This window comes from Euprymna scolopes, chromosome 5 (genome assembly GCF_053919585.1).
Source record: "Euprymna scolopes isolate OS-2025 chromosome 5, ASM5391958v1, whole genome shotgun sequence".
In the NCBI taxonomy this organism is placed as follows: Eukaryota; Metazoa; Mollusca; class Cephalopoda; order Sepiida; family Sepiolidae; genus Euprymna; species Euprymna scolopes.
In genome coordinates, this window is record NC_136486.1 from 845,001 (window position 1) to 866,917 (window position 21,917).

Below are 21,917 nucleotides of genomic sequence, written 5' to 3' on the forward strand. Positions count from 1 at the left end.
TTCAAAGAAAACTCCTGCATCAGCTCAGCCAGCATCCCGAGCCTGTGCTTCACTAGCATTTCTGCTGCCCCTTTTGTCCTTATCCTTTTGTCATGTGAAATCATCGATTTCAGCCAAGCAAACACAGTGGCAGAGTCTGTTTACACACAGATGTTGCATAGTCCCCATTTTAAGGCCAGATTAACTCCTTTGGTAACTGCATCCAATTTGGCTACATTGATGTGGCTAGCATCATCCGTCTTCCTTAGTCAGGCTTCATCCTCCTCAACTACTCCACCCACTTCCAGGACGACCCCTATCGCAATACTGCTTGCATCACACCACACGACTCAATCTAGTGTTCGCGGCACATTTCACATTCCCCGAACTTGGTCTTGCCTTTCCACTTCTTTCAGGACCTCTTCAATCAAGGCAGTCGTTCTTCCTCCCACTATCATCCCATCCTCTACCTTCAGCATGCCTCTTGATGTAGCTGCATGCTGGTCTAAGCCAGCCAGCAATGGGGTAATGCCCAATCAGTCTGTTGCATATCGAAAAAAGCTCCTGCTTGTTGATCTCTTCTTTCATTTGTGGGATCTCATTTCCAATTCGAAATTCCAGGCCATCTAATGCATTTCGTTTCAGCTTTAGTCCCAAAGCCTCCCCCATCCAATTCTTCTGGTGCCCCCTGCATGATTTCATGTGATTTTGCATGATTTCCACCAGAGCACACCTTTTAAAACTATGGACGCCATCTTAATTTCTCTCTCTTTCACCCAACCTCGCCCGACACACATGCAGTAAGGCGTCTGTTCGTTTGATCTTTTCCCCTTTTTATTTTTTCTCTTCCTTCTGCTAACTTTAAACAACAGTAATCTTAACGTTTCTTAGTTTAATACACAGTATTAACTTTATTAAGTTAGGACAAGAAAATAACATGGCTGACATTAGGCAATCACACAAGGTCTGAGTAATCGCCAAAGAATCGAAAATTAAGCTAAAAAATACAGGTTAAAGAACTATACAATTAGGTTGAGCCTTATATATTTTCGCACGATTGATGAGATTTGTCTGCTGTGATTTTGTTTAAAAAAACAATTTGAAAAAGAAGCTGTGGAAAAGTTATTGTCGGGAACCATCTTGTCTGTAAAAATTCCACAGCTCATAAAAATGGATGAACTTTTGAGACATAATAAAACATTTTAAAATATTTAAAAAAAAAAACACAAATCAACTAGGTCAGTCGAAAATTGATTTATTGGCTGTTTTAACTCCATAAGGACTTAAAAAAGTGTCCTGCAGACGATTTCTGGGTTAAATTCCAGGATTGGATCTTAGTGGACTCCTTGTTATCATCTTTGATTGTATTTGTCTGATATATTCACTGATGTTGTTTAGTGTTTTCATATTTTTTACATTTCTTATCATTTTGTTTTATAGAAAGTGGGTTCTCATATCTATCCATAAATGTGAATTCTGAGATCCAGAAAATACACATATATTTTAAGAATATGACATTTCTCAATTATGTTTATTTTGCATATGTCTCATCAAACTTGATTTAATAGAACAAGAAAATTCACACAATTCACAAAAATAGGGTTTTTCGATACTATGAATTCTTACATGTGTTGCCAGATTTTGTTTTTGTGAACTTGCATATTCGCATATTTCACAAGAATATGGCTTTTCACCAGTATGAGTTCTTATATGTTTGATTAAATTTGATTTTTTAGAACAAGAATAGTCGCATATTGTACAAGAATATGGGTGTTTTCTAGTGCCCTTATTCACAGGATCCATTATATTTGATTTACGAGAATATGGCTTTTCTGAAGTGTGAGTTCTCATATGTTTCACTAAACTTGATTTATCAGAACAAGAATATTCACATAATTGGCAAGAATATGGCTTTTCTCCCGTGTGAATTCTCATATGACTTATTAAATTCGACTTTATAGAAGAGGAATATTCACATACTTTACAAGAATATGGCTTTTCTCCACTATGTTTCTTCATATGTGTAACTAAATTAGACTTTTGAGAACATGAATACTCACATATTTGACAAGAATATGGCGTTTCCCCAGTATGAGTTCTTATATGTGTTACTAATTTTGATTTTGACAAACAGGAATATCCACACACTTCACAAGAATGTGATGTTTTTCCACTGTATACCTGCATGTTTCAAATAAATTTATTCTGGAACCAGATTATCCACGTAGTTATAAAAAATATGGCATTTTATCTTTGTTTTTTAGTCTTAATTCACAGATGTTGGAACAAAGTTGATTTCATGCAAAAAGAAACGCCAGCTACTTGACAAGAATATAACATTTAACTAGTGTTAGTTCTGGTGTTGTCTGTGTATTATGTTTTAGTGCAATAGTTTCCCATACTGTATAAAATAATCTCTTTTTTGAATCTGCATACTTTTCTGCCTTTGTGATTTGATCTCTTCATATATTTTTCTTTATTCTAACGTTAAATGCATATTTTAAAACATGAATAGTATTTTCAAGATGTGTGTCGTTATTACACCATTTAATAAATTTATTAAATAGTAGCATCCCAAAACTAAATTTGAAAAATCGATTTTTGCACAGATGTTGCAGTTATCTTTCAAACAAGAAAATTAGTTTCTATAGAATAATGTTTAAAAAAATGATGATCCATTAAAATTCAATAGGGTCTTCAAAACAGGAACATCTGTAAATAAAAATGAAATTCAATTTCTTATAACTGTTGTATCTGCAGTAACATATTTGTATTCTGTGTTTATCACTGTAAATATAATGTGGTTGAACTCATCATAATATTTAGATGAATTAAATTTAAAGTATGGAAACAATTGCATCTGAAGTTTCTTTATGATGTTCAGTGAGAAAACATCGCTTTGCATAAATACTGTGTATTGCTTTATTACAGGCCAATATTTTTTTGATTTTGAAATTGCTATGAAACGCAGAGAAGTGAAATCTGGTACAATGGAAGAGCATAACAAGGTGCCTTATTTTCCTGATTTTAGTGGAATTTGACCAAATATTTTGAAAATTATGCTAATTTTTCTATTTTCAGGTAATTTTAAGTGTGTATCACTTTATTGCAGGTCTCCCAAAATGCCTAGAAAGGATTGATTGACAGCTGGTGAACAGTAACGTGTTGTTGCAGGCCTTATAGAAGGTTTAGCCAAGGAGCTTGGAAGAAATCGAAGAACATTGTCTTCATTCGATGAAAATCCAAACATCAAATGAAGGAAGGACAAAAACACAAGAAAATCAGTTTCTGATCGTGATGTTAGAAAAATTCAGCATCAATTTATCAAGCAGACGGGCAGCAAAAGTGCTGCTATATTTGACAAGGCTGAAATACCTTCCTTGTCCAGAAAGACACGCTGCAAAATTAATTAAACAAAATTACAAGAAGCATTAAGCCCATAGCAATACCTATTTTAAACCAAACTCAGAAGGAAAAACATTTGGTTTAGGCTCAGAAATACATGAAAACCAGTTTTGAAAATGTCCTTTTCACCGATGAGGCCAGAGCAACTCTTGATGAACCAGATAGGTGGGCCAAAGTTTGGAGTCCTCTTGGATTCCCTACTCCTTATTGACTCCATCATCAACAGGGAGGTGGAGGTGACATGTTTTGGGCTGGAATAATCTGAAATAAACTAAGTGAACCATATGAGTACAAGAAAATGTCAAACTGACAAGCTAGTCTTATACTTTATTTTAAAATGAGCATTTTTCAGTACGGCTTAATGACCTTCCATTTGCGCATAACCACAAATTGATTTTTATGCACGACAATGTGACATCCCCCTCAGCCAAGGCTACAACATCCTACCTTAAGTAATTAGGCATTAGTGGAGAAAATTTGATGACATGGCTACCTTGTTCTCCAGATATAAACCTAATTGAGGAGCTCTGGTCAATAATAAAGATGGAAGTTTATGAAGGAGGTGTTCAATTTTTGTTGAAGGATGAACTTTGGAGGAAGATTTTGGGCGTTTCCTATAGAATCACATAATCTCAAATCTGATGATTAGCATCATCAGTTGACAAGAGGCTATTCAGAGTGATTTTGAAGCATGGAATTTATGTTGATGAATAAATATTTCCTTAAACAAAATAATGTGAAATTCGTTCTTGTTTTTGGTTAATATTTTTACTGGATATGTTCTTTATTTCATATAAATAAAAATATGAAGTAAGATATTGTTTTATTACTGAAAATATACCTTTTTATACACTAGCAATAAAGTGATACACACTGACAATTAAGAAAAAAATAGAAAAATTAGCATAATTTTCAAAATATTTGTTTAAATTCCATAAAAATCAGGGAAATAAGGCACCTTGTTATGTTCTTCCAGTGTACCAAATTTTACTTCTCTGTGATTCCTAGCAATTTAAAAAATAAAATAATATTCACTGGCAATAAAGCATGTCTTATGTACCACCAAAAATTTTATGTACTACATAAACTTTTATGTAACTATTTTTAGTATTTACTTCAGTATTGCTGAATATGTACGTAGAGTTTAGTTTTAAAAATATGTATGGCGAATCCCCAACAAAATAAAATGCAGAAAAATCTGGGTTGAGTAATTGCCATACATATTTTTAAAACGTACATTATGCATTATATATATATATATATATGTTATGTAAAGCATTGTTATAATGAAATAATTTTTTTATAAGTTCATCAAAAAGTTTTTATGGCATACAATAGTTTCTACCTTCTTCAGGCACATATATATACTTGATATACCAATATCCAAAACGATTACAAATAATTAATTAAACAGAAAATGATCTTTCTTTTATATGGAAATCGCTACAGATAAGGTACAAAGCCATTTAATATAGGAAGCAAAAAATAAACTAAAGATGATCAACACAAAGGTAGTAGATTCTTATTTGCCATAGTCTAGAAAAAAATCAAGGTTGGTAGGAATAGTGTTCAAGAGCCTACAGTTTTAGGAAAGAAGGTACTGTAATATGATGATATGTAATAGGATGATATATCGTAATGAAGAATCTAAACAGTGAATTAATGAAGAGCACCACATCAACAAGTCAAAACTGAAGCAGGAAATAAATAAAACATATAATAGTAGTGGATGCTCTTTCGGTTTTTGTTTATGTCTTTCATGACGATGACTAATGCTCATAAACTATAGTTCATACACATAAACTATGGTTCCTAGACAGAGCGGCAAACAATGCTGGTTGAGATGAAGTTTGTGCTTACAACCAGCTTGAGTATAATGAGAAGTGACAATTTTCTGAATGGCAGACCTACAGTGAATGCCAATTATGTTTGACAAACTGACCACTTCAACTCCTGTGGGACACCATCCAGGTGGTGGACAGTCTAACCACAGTTGACAATTCTCTCAACCAGTAAATTCACCTGTGATCCCAAAGAGGTAACTTAACAAAAAATTACTAAAAAAGGTGGATTGTATGATTAAACTTTTTCTAAAAACCCTTTTCTGGTGATACTGAAGTTCACATCAGCTCTGAGGTTTGTTACATCTACGTCTTTATAAAGCATATACATAAGTATTGCATTGACATTGACATATTTCTAAGATGCTGATATCAGTTTTGCATGTAGTTTGTAAAGTGCAGGCCGAAATTGTATGACGTGTTGCCATATTCAAGAAGCACTGAGGACATTTTTTCATGAATTATCTTTTTTGCTATTTTTCCATGAAACTTTACTCCACCAAAAAAATATAGATTATGCCACTGAAACTTGTTTGTGAATGCCATATTATAAGGAAGTGCTAAAATATGTTGGAATAAAAATTGTGGCATCAGTTTTAAGAATTTTTTAAGAATAATTTTTTTAAGGTTAAAACATTTTTGCAAGTTCAAGATAAGTTTAAAATTAATATATTTTGAGGGAGAGAACATTTGATGCTTGGAATTTTACATACCTATGTTTGATCTGTTTTTTCATATGGTAGTCGCCACTTATCAAGGCCCGGAAACCACTCAGTGATAAGGGTTATTGCATGTACAGTAATCAGTGGGATAATATTGTAGTAATCGGTAGTAATGGAGATTTGATAAATTGGATTACTTAAGGGGGCGGGCTGTCAGAAATTTGTTTATGTTAGACTTGAAGACATCCAAGTTGTAGTCAGGTCGGAAACAGGCAAACAGAAGAGAGTTCCACGGGCGTGCACTTCTAAGAAAGAAGCTTTGTTCATGGAGTCTACATTTTGATTTAGGCACAAATAAAGAGTGGGGAAAATTATTGACAGTGGTTTCAGCTAGATGGGTGTTTTTCGTGAAATATTGGCGAAGGGGACCAGAGATTGAAGCTCAGATGAGCACTTGCCATAGAAATAACAATAAAACAAAGACAGGCTCGCAACGTTTCTTCTGTGGGAGAGATGATGCAGGGAAGAGAAAAGGGCATCCCCCACTAAACTACAAAGTCTATTTTGTACCCTGTCAAGGCAGGATAAGCTTTTTTAGCAGCTCCTGCCCAAATGTGGCAGCAGTACTCCATCCTTGGACGTACTTGGCTTTTATATAGAGAATTGCATCAGCAGTGAGATATCTACTGGAGCAGTAGAAGGATTCCACCATTTTTCCAGTGACCTTAGCAACAGATTTAATGCATGTGTTCCATTTCAGATCAGGAGTAAAGGTCAATCCCAGAAGCTTGTCTAAACATGGAGCCTCCCAAAACAAGAGCCATCCATTTCAATTGATGCCAGATGGGGGTCAGAGCGTTGGTGATGTAAAGATAAAAGCTTGGTTTTAGATGTATTAAAAGTAACCAGCCACTTCTTTCCCCATTGTACCACACGCTCAAGATCAGAGGAGAGAGAATCAGTGAGAACTTTGTCATTTACGGCCTTAGATGTGTTGCCATAGATGGTCATGTCATCAGCATAGATGTCAACGAATGATTTAAGTATGTGTTTTGGGAGATCATTGATGTAGATCAGGAAGAGAGTTGGGCCCAGGATGGACCCCTGACGGACTCCAGGATTAATAATGTGGGCTTCTGATTTCTGCCCGTCAACCACTACTCTTATGAGCCTATCAGAGAGAAATGATTTAATAATTGAGAAAACATTTCCAGTTATACCATAGCTGGAAATCTTGTGAAGTAGGTCCTTATGCCATACCTTATCGAAGGCCTTTGATATGTCAAAAGCACATGCCCTAGAAAGGAAGCCTTTGTTAAGAGATTCACTAATCCTATGAGATATAACCGTTAGCACAGCTGCTGTATATCTAGCAGAACAGAAACTATATGGCATGTAACTTAGAAGGTTATTTCTGCTGGGGTGGCTGACTACTTCTTTATTTAATATGGATTCCAGCAACTGACTCATTACTCAACTTAATCATGTTATTTCCTTTCATCATCTATCTGTATATCTGCTTCTGTTTACAATTTATTTACTTTTGTAATGTCACTAAATCAGTGACCTTTGAACCCAGAATTAAAATCATGTATCGATTTAAAACATTTCTAAAACTTACAATAAGTTTTTTTTATTTCATAGAAAAATTACTTTAATAAAATCCTTCCAAAAGATTTTTTCAATTGTTTTCCACAAAAGGCACATTGCCACTGAAATGTGAGGGGATACTATGTATTTGGGGCTATAATATTGGGGGCGTCCTAAGTAGGTTGGGCTACAATATATCTATAAGATTATTATTTTGAAATTCATTAAAAAATGTCAAGGGGGTTTTGTTAAAAATTATTTCTTTGAGAATTTGTAAAAAAGAAAACATTATAATTAATAAATATATTTTTAATGAAAATAAAATTCAAAATATACATTGAAAGAAATCACATTAAAAAAATGTAATGACTTGGATTTTGTTATGCACACAGGGAACTGATTTTCACAATTCACAACCAGAAGAAGCAATCCTCGGACATTGTACAATTATACCAAAATTAATTATGTGTGTTATTCTACAAGTAGTTTAGAATTGTAAACGTTTAAAAATGGGATTGGTACGTATCTCTTTAAAAACTGATATTAGAAAACCAGGCCTAATAAAATAAAGACACAGAAAATATGTTACGGCTATACAAAAACGTTATTAGTTAAAGAGTTATTCTGAACATGTGGTATTTGTTAAAAGTATTTCTTGGACGATTTGTAAAAAGAAACATTACAGTAACTTTGTACAATCCAACCCAACATAGTTTATATTCTAAAAGGTTTAAAATATACTTCTTTTTGTTATTCTATTTCAACAGCCTTAAAAATATGTGCAAAAACTAGATTACAGAAAATAAATAAATATTTTAGATTTTACTATGTAAATTTAATGTGAAATGAACACCCACTTCATTGCAAGTTAGCACGTAAATAGACGTAATCGTTCGCAGTTTCCAATGTTTGTGGCAGGAGAGGAAGAGGTGTTCATATCAGTTTTGGCTTTCTTTGAGAGGAATTTGCTGTTAACTATTCTGTACTTTAGTCAAACAATTCAATAAACAAAAGATACCATACAAATATCGTTGTTAGCTTTCATATTTAATATTAAAAAATGCTATCTTATTTGTTGTGTTTTTATGTACAAAAATGGAGGTCATTTTTTATAACTTCAATTTTATATTTGGAGAGTGGGTATTGTTTTTTTATGTATCCATTTTATTTTTTGTTCCATTTCAAATACAACAGTCTTCCCTCATAATTAATAACATCATTATTTAGAACGCTATTCTTAAGATGAGGAAGGGGTCTAATAACTGATTTGTACTTTCACCTAACAATTTAACAAACAAAACGGGCATTTTGTAATCTATATAAATAAAACAGTACATGTATGTGTGTAAATATCTAACAGGTAAACTCATAAACTACTGGTCACATAAGATTGAAGTTTTCAGGAAATAATATTTATTAACCAAGGATGGGGGGGATGAGGTCACTGAAATGCTGCACCAGAACAGATACTACACTTTTATCTTAACAAAAAGGCCAAATAAGTGAAATATAGTTTCCTACCAGGCATTATCTCCTCTGAAAATATTCTTTTACTCGAAATAGCAAATGACACATAGACATTAAAAATTCCTTTCTCCAAAGAATAACAATAACAATTATATTCAAAATCAACTTTGCAGCTAATTCTACCCTATGTGATGAAGGCCATCAACTCCTCATATTTCCTCCTATAACACAGAATAAGCTAGGTAACATACAAATATCCGTGCATGAGGTCGCCAAGCTAATCAAGAACCTAGATTCCAGTAAAGCAACTGGCCCTGATGGCATCCCAATTATAGTGTTAAAAAAGCTTCAATCAGAACTTGCTCCCATACTTACGAAACTGTTTAAGCGCTGCCTTAAGGAGAAGTGCTTTCTGACTCCCTGGAAGACCTCATCAGTTTGCCCTGTATTTAAGAATTCAGGTGATAAGTCATCTCCCTCTCAGTACAGACCAATAAGTCTCCTGTGTGTTATGAGTAAGTTGCTGGAATCCATATTAAATAGAGAAATAGTCAACCACCTCAGCAGGAATAACCTTCTTAGTGACACGCAATATGGTTTCCACTCTGCAAGATCTACTGCAGATGTGCTGACGGTTATATCCCACAGGATTAGTGAATCACTTGACAAAGGCTTCCTTTCTAGGGCAATTGCTCTTGACATATCAAAGGCCTTCGACAAGGTATGGCATAAGGGTCTACTTCACAAGATTTCCAGCTACGGTATAACTGGAAATGTTTTCTCAATCATTAAATCATTTCTCTCCGATAGGCTCATAAGAGTAGTGGTAGATGGACAAAAATCGGAGGCCTGCAATATAAATGCTGGAGTCCCTCAGGGGTCCATCCTAGGCCCAACTCTCTTCCTGATCTACATCAATGACCTCCCTAAACACATACTTAAATCATTCGTTGACATCTATGCTGATGACACGACCATCTACGGCAACACATCAAAGGCTGTAAATGACAAAGCTCTCTCTGATTCTCTCTCCTCTGATCTCGAGCGCGTGGTTCAGTGGGGGAAGATGTGGCTGGTTACATTTAATGCATCCAAAACCAAACTCCTATCCTTACATCATCAACGCTCTGATCCCCATCTGGCATCAATTGTGGTGGATGGCTCTCGTCTGGGTGAGGCCCCATGTTTTGACAAGCTTCTGGGTTTGACCTTTACTCCTGATCTGAAATGGAACACGTACATCAAGTCTGTTGCCAAGGTCGCTAGAAAGATGGTGGGATCCTTCTACCGCTTCAGAAGATATCTCACTACAGATGCAATTCTCTATCTATATAAAAGCCAAGTACGTCCAAGGATGGAATACTGTTGCCATATCTGGGCAGGAGCTGCTAAAAACAGCCTATACTGCCTTGACAGAGTACAAAATAGACTTCGTGGCTTAGTGGGGGATGCCCTTTTCTCTACCCTGCAACCTCTCTCCCACAGAAGAGACGTTGCGAGCCTATCCTTGTTTTATCGTTATTTCCATGGCAGGTGCTCGTCTGAACTCCAATCTCTGGTCCCCCCTCGCCAATCTTTCACGAAAAACACCCGTCTAGCTGAATCCACTGTGAAAAATTTCCCCCACTCTATATCTGTGCCTAAATCAAAACGCGGATTCCATGAACAAAGCTTCTTTCTTAGAACTGCATGCCTGTGGAACTCTGTTCCGTCAGACTGCTTCCTACCGGACTACAACTTGGATGTCTTCAAGTCCAATGTTAACAAATTCCTAATGAACCGCCCCCTTAATTAAACACTTCATCAAATCTCCACACTAACGTAATGTACTTGCAATAACCCTTATCCCTGAGTGGCTTCCGGGCCTTGATAAGTGGTGATCACTGTGTAAAAAAAAACAAAAAAAACACTAAGTCTCATGCCACACAAGCCAAATTTATCTTGATATTCGTTCATTAGAGAAATACGGCCAAAAAGGTTTCCACTTCCAATAAAAGTTTTGGAGTTATCGCTCGGAATCCCATATTGATTTGTGAAGTGAGCTAGAGCTTGAAAGAAGGACAGCACGCTCATGGACGGCTCTCACATTCAAGCAAGTGAAAACTAACAAATACATTGTTCTGTCAGAGTTTCCTTCTTTCACCTAGACATGGCTAGTGAAGTCAATGCCTGTATGCTGGTAAGGCACTTCAAATCCAGCACGAGTAGCCGGTAGACTAGCCACGGCATTGGGAAGCACTGGTCTGGAATTGTATTGCTTACATCTTGCACAAGATGCCAAGACCTTATTTACTGCTTGTCTACCTTGTGGAACCAAGTAGCCACTTTGCCTAAATTCAGCCAAGGTTGCTCCGGTTCCCAGATGTGAAAATTTCACATGACAGTCTATAACAATAAGTTTTGTAATTGGGTGATGTTTTCCAAGCAAAATGGGATTTTTTACCTCATACGCCAGATGGGAAGATCGGTCAAGTCTTCCTCTTGAGCGGATTAGTCCATCAGAATCCAGAAATAGATCCAAGGCACGAACTCACATGGTTCCTGGTTCCTCATAGGTTCCGTCAGGTACTCAATATCTGCAGAAAATTCCTGTCTCTGGAGTAATTTCAGCAACTAAACTGCGGCTTTGGGATTGTTGTCCCATTCACAGCCCAGTTTAATAGCTAAAAACTTGTAGACCAATGAGGTGACTCTCAACAAACGAGAAAAGGTTGAGAACCTATAGATAGGTATGATAGAAGAGCATTCTTGGCCCATGACCAGTGAATAGTTCATCGAAGCAAGAGCCATCCATCGGCAATGTTCATTTAAGCATGGTAACTCCTGTGCTGGCCACTGAAGGAGTCCTCCGCCTTGCCAAGAAGGACCAGTATACCAAAATTCAAAATTGGACTGAAACCTCATCATTAATCCTCTCGTTATCATATCAGTTGGATTATGCGTCGTGGTCACATATTTAAAAATAGGCTTTAGTCCATATCGTGATTCCAACTCGCGATTCATCAGTAAAATATCCTTCAATCTGTTTTTAGCAAAAATGTTTTTGCTGGCCATAGATTGTGACAACAGCCAAGACAACACTACCTGGGCATTGGTGGGCACGCACAACCTAGCTGAAATAAACTGCTCACAATTATTCAGGATGGTTGGCAGGCATTTTAGTGCAAGATAAACTGCCATTAGCTCTAACACAGGCAGACTTTTTTCCTTCATTGGGGCAACCTTTACCTTCACGAATAGCAAGCAAGACCGGCGGTCTTACACCACATATGCTGCAAATCCATAGGCTTCCTTAGATGCATCGCAAAAGATGTAAAAGTCACCAGGTTGTCCCGCAACAAGGGCCTGTCTATCAAAATGAAAATCACTTAACCCGGACAGGTCCTTATAAAGTTCTTTCCAACCACTCAAAATCTCAGGAGGAAGAGGATCATCCCAACCAAAATGATTCTTCCATATAGTCCTAATAAGCACACGATTTTGGACTGTAACCAGGAGGCAGAAAAACAGTGAGTCGAATAGTTTAGAAGCTTCAGAAAGGCTCCTTCTTTTCGTTGAGGCACCAGGATCACACTGAGTAGATGCCACATGCATTTTTTCTGAAAGGGGATTGTATTGATACCCCAATACCCTCTCCTATTCCTTGTCGTGTACACTTAGTGTACCATCACTTTTCATCCTATCTCGGAGGGCGTCAACATTTGTGTTACATGACTGGATAATAAATCCTCCCTCCCACAGACGTTTCTTTGTAAGGGAATATAGTTTGATAAGTTTGTGCGAATCTGCTTCAGCTGTAACAAGGTTGTCCACATAAAACCGTGTTTCCATCATCTTCTGACAATCATCCAATGTATACAGAGCTGCATGAAATTTAAGAATACACCCCAATATGAATAGGCTGGCAGTGAGCCCAAAAATCAACATAGAGTATCTAAAACAGTGAAGATGATCTCCGTCCTTGATGAAGAAACAGAACCTGTTCTTGTCAGCTTCCAGGCTGAGACGTATCATTAAGAATGTCTTTTGAATGGCCGCCAACAGAATGTAGTTATTAGCTCTGAAGCTCATCACTAAATTTAGCATGTCTTCTGCGAGGTTGATGCCAGAGTTAGCGGTTTCATTAAGGGACATTCTGTTACCAGTCTTCAAGCTACAATTGAAAACAGGATGGATCTTGGTCGTAGCTTTAGGGTCATGCTTAACAACTGGCCAATGTGGTATCCATACATAATTCTGAAATTTGTGGACGGGTACAAAGATCTCAATTATACTATCCTACTCCTGATGCATATAATTTTTTATCAGGTCCTTAGTCACCCGGTCCAAGATACGTAAAGAGACAGCATGATTAGACGAGACTCTGGCTAACTTGTCAACATGCCAGGGAAGCTCCACATAGTATGTGCCATCTTTGAACTCCATGGTATTTTGAAAGCGCCTTATCTGCTCTTGATCATAGTCAGAGGAGGTATTTTCATCATGTATTCCCAAAGATTCCAGGTTGAACATCTGTTCTTCACTATCCGGGAAGAACTCGGCCAAGGGGTCTAGGTATGTGGGTTGGCTATCAAGAACAAAACACAGGTGGGAGGAATGCACTTGTGGAGTCTGCATCATTACCAAGTTAAACGAGAGGTGTTCTACCCATAGGGAGTTTGATCCTCAGAGAAGAAGGATTCCACAGTTCCAAATGGAACAATACCTGCTGGTGTGGAGAAGGCCCATCCCTTCAGACAAGGAACAAGTTGAAAGGGCCGCAATTGATGTAGGAGGTCCAAACTGATAATACCTTTGATTGATATGAAGTCCGAGCCAGTTTCAGATTTCCTGGCCAGGGAACATTTAACATCCCAGAAGGCATCTAACAAGAGTTCCAAATTTGTTACTTGGACAGACAAATCGATCATCTCGGCTACCAAAACATGAGATGTCACTGGATTTCCACAACCCAAATTGATGTCCAGAGCAACTTCTTTGAAACTTCTATCACATTTGCCATGCATGGTGGATAACCTAATCTGGCAATCCATTACAATTGTCTCTATTGAGCCCAAGCCATGCAGTACATCCATCTCAGGAATTTTAGCTAATTCCAGCTTAGTGATGCATACTTCCATTTCATGAATATACTCCAAATATCCTTGCAGAAGATGGCATAAGCGTGCGGGGTCACTCTATCTCCATGACACAGCTTAAACTGTTCCTCAACCTTCATCTTCAGTACAGTCATCTGTTGAAGGATCCGTTCCCTGGAAACTTCCATGTTGAATAACGAGTTGATTGTCACAGGTCAGCGAAAAAGGATAATTCTTAAAAATTCTTTTTTGCAATTTGATAAAATAAAAAGGTTGAAGGGCGATGCTTAAAGGTGCAGGCAGCAATCGGGGTTGCAAAAAAGAAATCCTCCTTAAGCGACCTGCCCAACGGGGTCTGGTAACAGAACTATCTAAAATTCCGTCGTAGAAGACTAACGGTCTGGTCTTTATGATAACACAGTACAGACTGAGTTTATTTAGCCCGTTGGCCCTGGCCTTGGCATTATCTACTACCAAGGCCTCATTTGGGGTCCGACGCAGCTTAGGTACCAAGGCCAGTAGGGGGAAGTGGGGTGTGCGGGGGTCTGTGCTAAGCTAGGCTAGACTTGCATGAAAACAAGTATTTTATTAGTTTATTCCTACACTAGAATCACTATCATACTAAAACGCCTTCATTCTTACCATGGACCTATTTAAAATCAGTATAGCTCCCCAGCTTATGGGATGGCAGGCGAAATGCATTCTGTTTAAAAAGATAAACATATTTACAAAAAACAAAACAAAATTAATATTTACAAAACAAAGGTATTTTCTTTCTTTTTTTTATAATGGGGGTGATATGAACAGGAGGGGGGCAACACTAGCAAACAGTCAAAAAGAAAGAAAAATAAAACAATTAAACAAAATGCCTATGGGGGACGGGTTAGTAAGGGGTCCCTCCCTACCTACTCACTAATCATCAAATGGAACGCCCACTGTCTTCCAGTCCCCTCAAAGGAGGCATGAAAGCAAGCAGGTCGTTCCCTAATGGGGAATGTTTGTTTGTTTGTTTGTTCTGTTTTACGGCATATCAACCACTTTGGGGTCATTTAATGCCGAAAGGTTCGTTATGTTGTGTTAAATATTGGTTTGTTCTTCTTAAGGTTTTTTTTTTTTTGGGGGGGGGGGGGGTCTTTCCTTATATTTTTGAGTATATTTTAGTTTCTTTCAGAAAATTGATAATTTTTTGGGGATCAATCTTGTTTAATATTGTTTTCAGATTTTTTTCTTGGTAATACTTTGTTCGGATTTGTTCAAGGTCAATGCAGTTTGTCAGTATATGGTGTATTGTGTAGGGTTCTTGACACGTTATACAGTTTGGTGTCTCCTCCCCTTTTAGTAGATGTGAGTGGGTGATGTGAGTGTGACCTATTCGCAGTCTGGTCATTACTACCTCTTCCTTTCTTGTTAACTTTTTGGTGTTTCTCGTTCCAATATTTGGTGTTATTTGGAATAGTTTGTTTTTGGTGCATGAGCTCCAGTTTTCTTGCCATTTTCTCTTCAAAAATGTGTTTATTTTAGTCTTTAGGTCTGTATAGGGGATTTTTCCACTTATGTGGTTTTGTTGCAGAGTTTCCTTTGCTGCCTTATCTGCTTGTTCATTCATGTATATGCCGATATGGCTTGGTATCCAGCAAAAGATAATGTTTTTTTTCATGGTTATGGCATCTATTTTGTTTAGCAATTTTGTAATAAGTGGGTTTGTCATTTTTTTTTCTTTTAGAGATATGAGTATTGAAAGTGAGTCAGTAAATATGATATATTTTTGATGGTCATCATTGGTTATTATATTCAGTGCCGAATCTATGGCTGTTGCTTCTGCGCTGAAAATAGAAGATTCGTTTGGGAGCCTTTTCTTTAGTTTTATTTTTTTGTGGATGGCTGCGCATCCTACTTTATCTCCATCTTTTGATCCGTCAGTGTAAATTTGTGTATATTCTTTGTATGTATTCTGGATGATAAGTAGTTCTTCATGGAAGGTTGATGGGTGGGTTTTCGTTTTGGGATATTTATTTAATTTTAATATTATGTGTGGTTGTTTGATCATCCAGGGTGGAGTTTTTGATTTGTTATATTTATGTATTTTTGTAATGTCCATTTGGGCTTCTGTGAGAAGGTTTTTTATCCGGAGGCTGTAGGGTTTGATATTTTCTTTCTTGTTGAAGAGATGTGTGTATTGTGGGTGAAGGGTACATTGATATGCAGGATTTGTTGGACTTGATACCAGCTTTAGGTAATATTGTAGCGCTAACTTCTGTCGTCTTAGAATCAGTGGAGGCTCGTGGGCCTCTATATAGAGGCTTTCTACTGGAGAGGTTCTAAATGCTCCCAAGGCTAATCTTAATCCTTGATGATGGATTGTATTTAGTTCTTTTATGTAGGACTTCCTTGCTGCTCCATAGATGAAGCATCCATAGTCCATTTTAGATCTGATTAGAGTTTGGTATAATTTCAATAATGTGACTTTGTCTGCACCCCAATCGGTGTGTGCTAGGACTTTGATCAATTGCATTGTCTTTTGGCATTTTGCTTTTAAATATTTTATATGCGGTATAAAGTTCAATTTTTTATCGAATATAATACCTAAATATTTATGTTGGTCGGTGAGTGGGATGTTCTTGTTATCCAGTTTCAGGTTGGGGTCGTGGTGGAATTTTCGTAATTTGCAAAAGTGGATGCATTTAGTTTTTTCCTCTGAGAATGTAAATCCATTTTCTATGGCCCATTTGTTTATTTTATTCAGACAGAGTTGTAGTTTGCGTTCGGCTGTTTGTATATATTTAGATTGGTAGTATATAAGTAGGTCGTCCACGTATAGGGCGTTTTCAATTCCTGGGTCTATGTTTTTTATGATATTGTTTATTTTAATGTTGAAGAGGGTGACAGACAGGATACTGCCTTGGGGGACCCCCATTTCTTGATCTTTTTGGACTGAATAAGTGTTGTCCATCCGTACTTGGAAGTTTCTATTTGTTAAGAAATTTCTGATAATTTCTGGCATTCTACCCCTAAGTCCTAGTTCATACAGGTCTTTTTGGATTCCGTATTTCCAAGCGGTGTCATACGCCTTTTGCATGTCAAAAAAAATTGCTATTAGATGTTCTTTTTTTGCAAATGCTTCTCTTATGCGTGTTTCCAGTTTTATTAAGTGATCGGTGGGGCTTCTATTTTTCCTGAAACCCGACTGGCTTTCTGTAATTAGATTTTTGCTTTCCAAGTACCAATTTAACCTTTCGTTAATCATTCTCTCAAAAGTTTTGCACAAACAACTAGTTAGTGCAATGGGTCGGTAGTTTGTTGGGTTTGTATGGTCTTTTTTTGGTTTAGGTATTGGGATTACTGTTGCCTGCTTCCAGTTTTTTGGAATGTTGTTAGTTATCCATATCTCATTGTAAATTTGTAATAAGTAGTCCAGTGATGGTTTTGGTAGTTTTTTGAGGAATTGATAATGGATCTCGTCGGGGCCGACTGCTGTATCGGGAGATTTGTTTATTGCCTCCTCTAGTTCTGCACTGTTGAATAATTGATTGTAGTTTTCTTCATTTTTTGATTTGAAGTTTATTTTTATTTTTTCTTCATTTTTCTTTATAGCTTGGAATTTTTTGTTTTGGTTTTTTGATGATGAGTTCATTGAGAATTGTTCTGCTAATTTATTTGCGATATTTTGTTTGTCGGTAATCTTTGTGTTGTCGCATATAAGGTGTTTAATAGGGTTCTTTGTATTTTTTCCTGCTATTTTTCTGACCATCTCCCATACTTTTTTGGGTTTTGTGTTTTGATTAATTTTTGTTACATAGTCTTTCCACGAGTTCCGTTTTGATTCTTTGATAGTTTTCCGTGCTTTGGCTTTGCTGTTTTTATAGGTGTCCAAATTTTCTTTCGTTGGACTGTTTTTGAATTTCCTTAGGTTTGCACGTCTGGCTCTTATAGCTTCTTTGCATTCTTTATTGTACCAGGGTTTGTTATATTTTGTAGTAGTGGAACTTTTTGGTATGTTCTCCTCGGCTATTGTGAGTAGGGTGTTGCTGAAATATGTGATGTGTTCTAAGTCAGGATTCGCTTCAGGTATTAATCTGTATTGACATGTATTTTGGAAATTTTCCCAATTTGCCTTTTGTAAATTCCAGCGGGGTGTTTTGTCTTCTGGCTTGGGATTCTCGTTTTCTATTATGATTGGGAAGTGGTCACTTCCGCATGTATCCTTATGTGTTCTCCAGCTATAATCCATGTATATAGTTGGGTCACATAGTGTTATATCGATTGCTGATAGGGTTCCCGTTGGTGGGTGCATATATGTATTCTCTTTGTTGTTGAGTAGGCATAGATCATTTTGGTTAATTATTTTTTCTATGGTTTGGCCTCTTTTGTTGTTTTTTTTACTGCCCCACCATATATTGTGACTATTGAAGTCTCCCAACAGTAGAAAAGGTTTAGGTAGTTGTTTGATTATATTGTTTAATTCTGTTTCGTTTATTGTTTCATTTGGTGGTATATAGAGTGAGCATAGGGTTACTGTTTTGTGTAGTGTTGCAGTTATTGCAACAGCTTGCATATTTGTTTTTAAGTTCACTTTGCTGTGTGGAATGTTTTCGTTTATCAGTATTGATGATCCACCGGTGGCTTTGCATGATAATTTGTTTATGTGGTTGTATATTGAGTAGTGTTTTATGTTAATTTTGTCATTTTCTTTTAAGTGTGTTTCCTGTAGGCAAATTATTGCAGGACATAAGGATTTGATAAGTATTTGCATTTCTTCGATATTAATTTTTAATCCTCTTATGTTCCACTGTAGGATTTTGTTAGTCATGGTTTATATTTTCTTTTGGTTTTGGACTGTTGGTGTTTATGTCTACGTCCATAGTTTCGATGTTAGTTTGGGTGTTTCTTTTGGAAGTGGATGGTCTGTTTCTTGTTTCTGGTGAGAGGCTTTTTTTGGGTTTTGGTCTGGGACTTTTAGATTTACTTTGTCTTGACTGTCTTTTTTGGCTACCAGTTTCAACTAGTTCAAATTTATTTTCATTTTCAATTAATACTAATTCTGTTTTTTGTTTGTCATTTTGTTTTTGGGGGGTAGTTTTTTTGTTGTTCTGTTCTATTTCCATTTTTTCTGTTGTTGTGTGTTTATTTTTAACATCTGTTTTTGTCCTTGTTAGTGACTTGGATCTTTCACGTTTTGATAATTGAGGAGGTTTCATTTCTTTAGAGATTGATTCCTCAATATTGATGGAAGTTTTTCTGATTTCCTTTGTTTCGTTTTCTTTTATACTGGGTTGTTCGTTTCTGACTTTTATTTGGCTGTTAGAATTTATTTTCAGTTCTGATAAAAAAGATTTTAATTCTTCAAGTATGTTCTTTAGTTCTTTTGCTAGGTTTGCAATTTCTGGAGCAAGGTTTAGTTCATTGTAGTTGTACATTTTGTTTGCTTGTTGGGTTATTGTGGCATATGAGTTTTTGGTGCGATTTGTGACTTCTTTGCGGGCTTCTTGGAAGGTTATATTTTTTTGATATTTGATTGTTATTATTTCCTTCTCTTGCTTATATATTTTGCACTGTTTTGAGTGAGAGTGGTGCTCTTCTTGACAGTTTGTGCATTTGGTTTTATTTGGACAGTCTTCTTCATCGTGGTCTGGGTTTTTTTCACTGCAGTTTCCACATGTGAAGAATCTTAGACATTGGTCTTTATTATGTCCAAACTTTTGGCAGTTGTAGCATTGTAAAGGTTTTGGAATGTATTGTTCTATTTTCGTTCTTTCATAACCTATATTGATGGTCTCTGGTATTTGAGGATAATTGAATGTTAATATATAAGTGTTTGTATATATTACCTCTCCTTTTTTTTTAAATGTGATTCTTTTTACATCTGTGACCCCTTGGTTTTTTAGTTCTGTTTTGATTTCTTCTGTTGTGCAGACGGAGATTTCCTGGTTTTTTATGACTCCTTTGGAGTAGTTTAGTGTTTGGTGTGGATAAGCTTTGATGTTTGTTTCATGCAATTTTTGTAGTTGAAGTAGAGTTTTGGCCTGTTTTTTATTTTGTACTTCTACCAATATGGTACCATTCCTTAATTTTTTGACATTTTTAGGTGTTATTTTGCTTGATATTACCTTTTGGATAATGAAGGGTGACATTTTAGTTAACGGTATATTAGACGTTGCTTCTAGCACGATGAATCTTGGAAAGTTTGTATCTTCATTGTCGCTGTCAGAGTCAATTTCTGTGTGTGGTCTCTTGGATTTTTTGGCATTCATAATAATTTTTGAAAAATTCATCAGCCATGCTCCCCACCCTCCTCGGAGCCCCTTATGGGGAAGAACTATGAGGGGGTAAATCCCATTCGCCTCGGTTCTCCAGGGCTACATAGCTGGTATACTCAAACATGGGGAGGTTTCCAAGCATTCACAATATATGGTTATGCCCACCCAAGTATGGGATTTCCCTGTATTTTTATTATTCCTGATGGTTACCTTTTTCCCAGCTTGATTGACCCTTCAGCCATCGCTTATTAACTCAGTTTATTGTTTATGTTGAGTGTTAGTGTGTTTTTGTTTGGATTGTCTGAATTAGTGCTTGTCATGACCAACCGATTGATTGAATCGGGCCTATCCAACCTCCCGTCTAGCCTAGTAAGGGCCAAAGTGGTGTGTTGTAGTATCATGTTATTATTTCCTAGGCATGTTCCACTCAACCACCAGGATCCCGTTCTTAATGCATTACGGGTTGCCACCAACGGTCAACTGGTGGTCCCATTGAAGGATTTTTACCCTCTGCAGGGGGGCAGTTGGTATGTTCTATCGCCCTACCAACTAGGCAAAAAAAAAAAAAAAAAAAAAAGGGGTGAGGAGGTGAAGGAAAAAGAAAACGAGGGAGGGGAAGGGGAGGAGAATGTTGTTTTTGTTTTTGTTTTCGCAGAACATGACTAAGTTTTGCAAAAGGGAATAAAAAAACAAAGACATCTATGTAGGTGCGTTTCATCTCAGGAAGTCAGTAGACAGCCTGATCTGGTAGCACCAGGTAATGGGGAATGGAGGACCTAAGGGACAGCACTTCCATGAAAATAACATAGGGTTGGAGTCGTCAGGGATGGAGGCGTCTTCCAAGATATAATACATAAGGGGTTGAAATAGACCAATGACAAAACAAACAGGTGGACTGAGTATCTTTTGAAGCTCTCCTAGTACCAATTAAAAAATAAAGAGTCGGGAACAGAATCAACACACATTCTTACCCTAGTCTAGGCCCTAATAAAGAATTTGTTTTCCACTCTGGGTGGTTACACTGCCTAACTACTATCTATCCAAGGGACTTTTGTCCATCAAGGGGCTGGGTTCCAAAAAAAATAGGAACTCCAGCACGATCCAACCAATGACTACTAGGGCGAGAAAACGAATTTGAACCTCGCGCCTCGCCGGATGCACAAACTAGTGTTGTGCACCCATCTCCTATCAAAGTCTATGTGGTGCAATCTTTCCCAATCACATCTGATCTTTAAGTTGATGCTTAAAATAAACAACCAGATCATGATCTGAAACAGATTGCCCCTCATAGACAATGCCCAGACGTGAAACCCATGTCACTAACCTAGCTATGGCTAGGACCGCTAGAAACACTGACCGTTTCTCCCCACCAAACGGCGGGTCCACATTGTCAACTATGTCTGCTACATCAAGTGGCACCGACCACTCGGGGTCGCTGCGAGCCGTTACCTCTCCGACATACTCCCAGAGACTCTGAACTCTGCTGCAATGAAAGAACGCATGTTCTCTCGTCTCCTCCTTTTCTTCATCATTGCAGCATGGGCAAAGGGGGATAATAATATTCTCTATCCCTGCAGTCCTTGGCTAGTTTGCCAAAGAGTGGCGGCGCATCCCGCACTAGCCTCCACGTGATGGAAAACT

General features: G+C 37.1%; 1 protein-coding gene and 1 long non-coding RNA gene across 2 annotated transcripts in view; both read right to left on the reverse strand.

Moving 5' to 3' along the window:
* Positions 1–1,218: 1,218 nt before the first annotated feature.
* The window catches only part of LOC145276673 (uncharacterized), a 31,174-nt gene continuing 10,475 nt past the window's right edge, over positions 1,219–21,917 (reverse strand). The window contains exon 2 of the long non-coding RNA XR_013867980.1: positions 1,219–2,691. This is a non-coding gene — a long non-coding RNA (uncharacterized LOC145276673). The remainder of the gene's footprint in view (positions 2,692–21,917) is intronic.
* LOC145276671 (uncharacterized) lies at positions 11,357–21,858 on the reverse strand. The gene is made up of 2 exons (XM_080127855.1): positions 21,031–21,858; positions 11,357–15,006 (listed from the first exon to the last, which is right to left on the reverse strand). Exon 2 carries the CDS (start codon positions 14,062–14,064, stop codon positions 13,588–13,590), a length of 477 nt encoding a protein of 158 aa, XP_079983981.1. The 5' UTR covers positions 14,065–15,006; positions 21,031–21,858; the 3' UTR covers positions 11,357–13,587.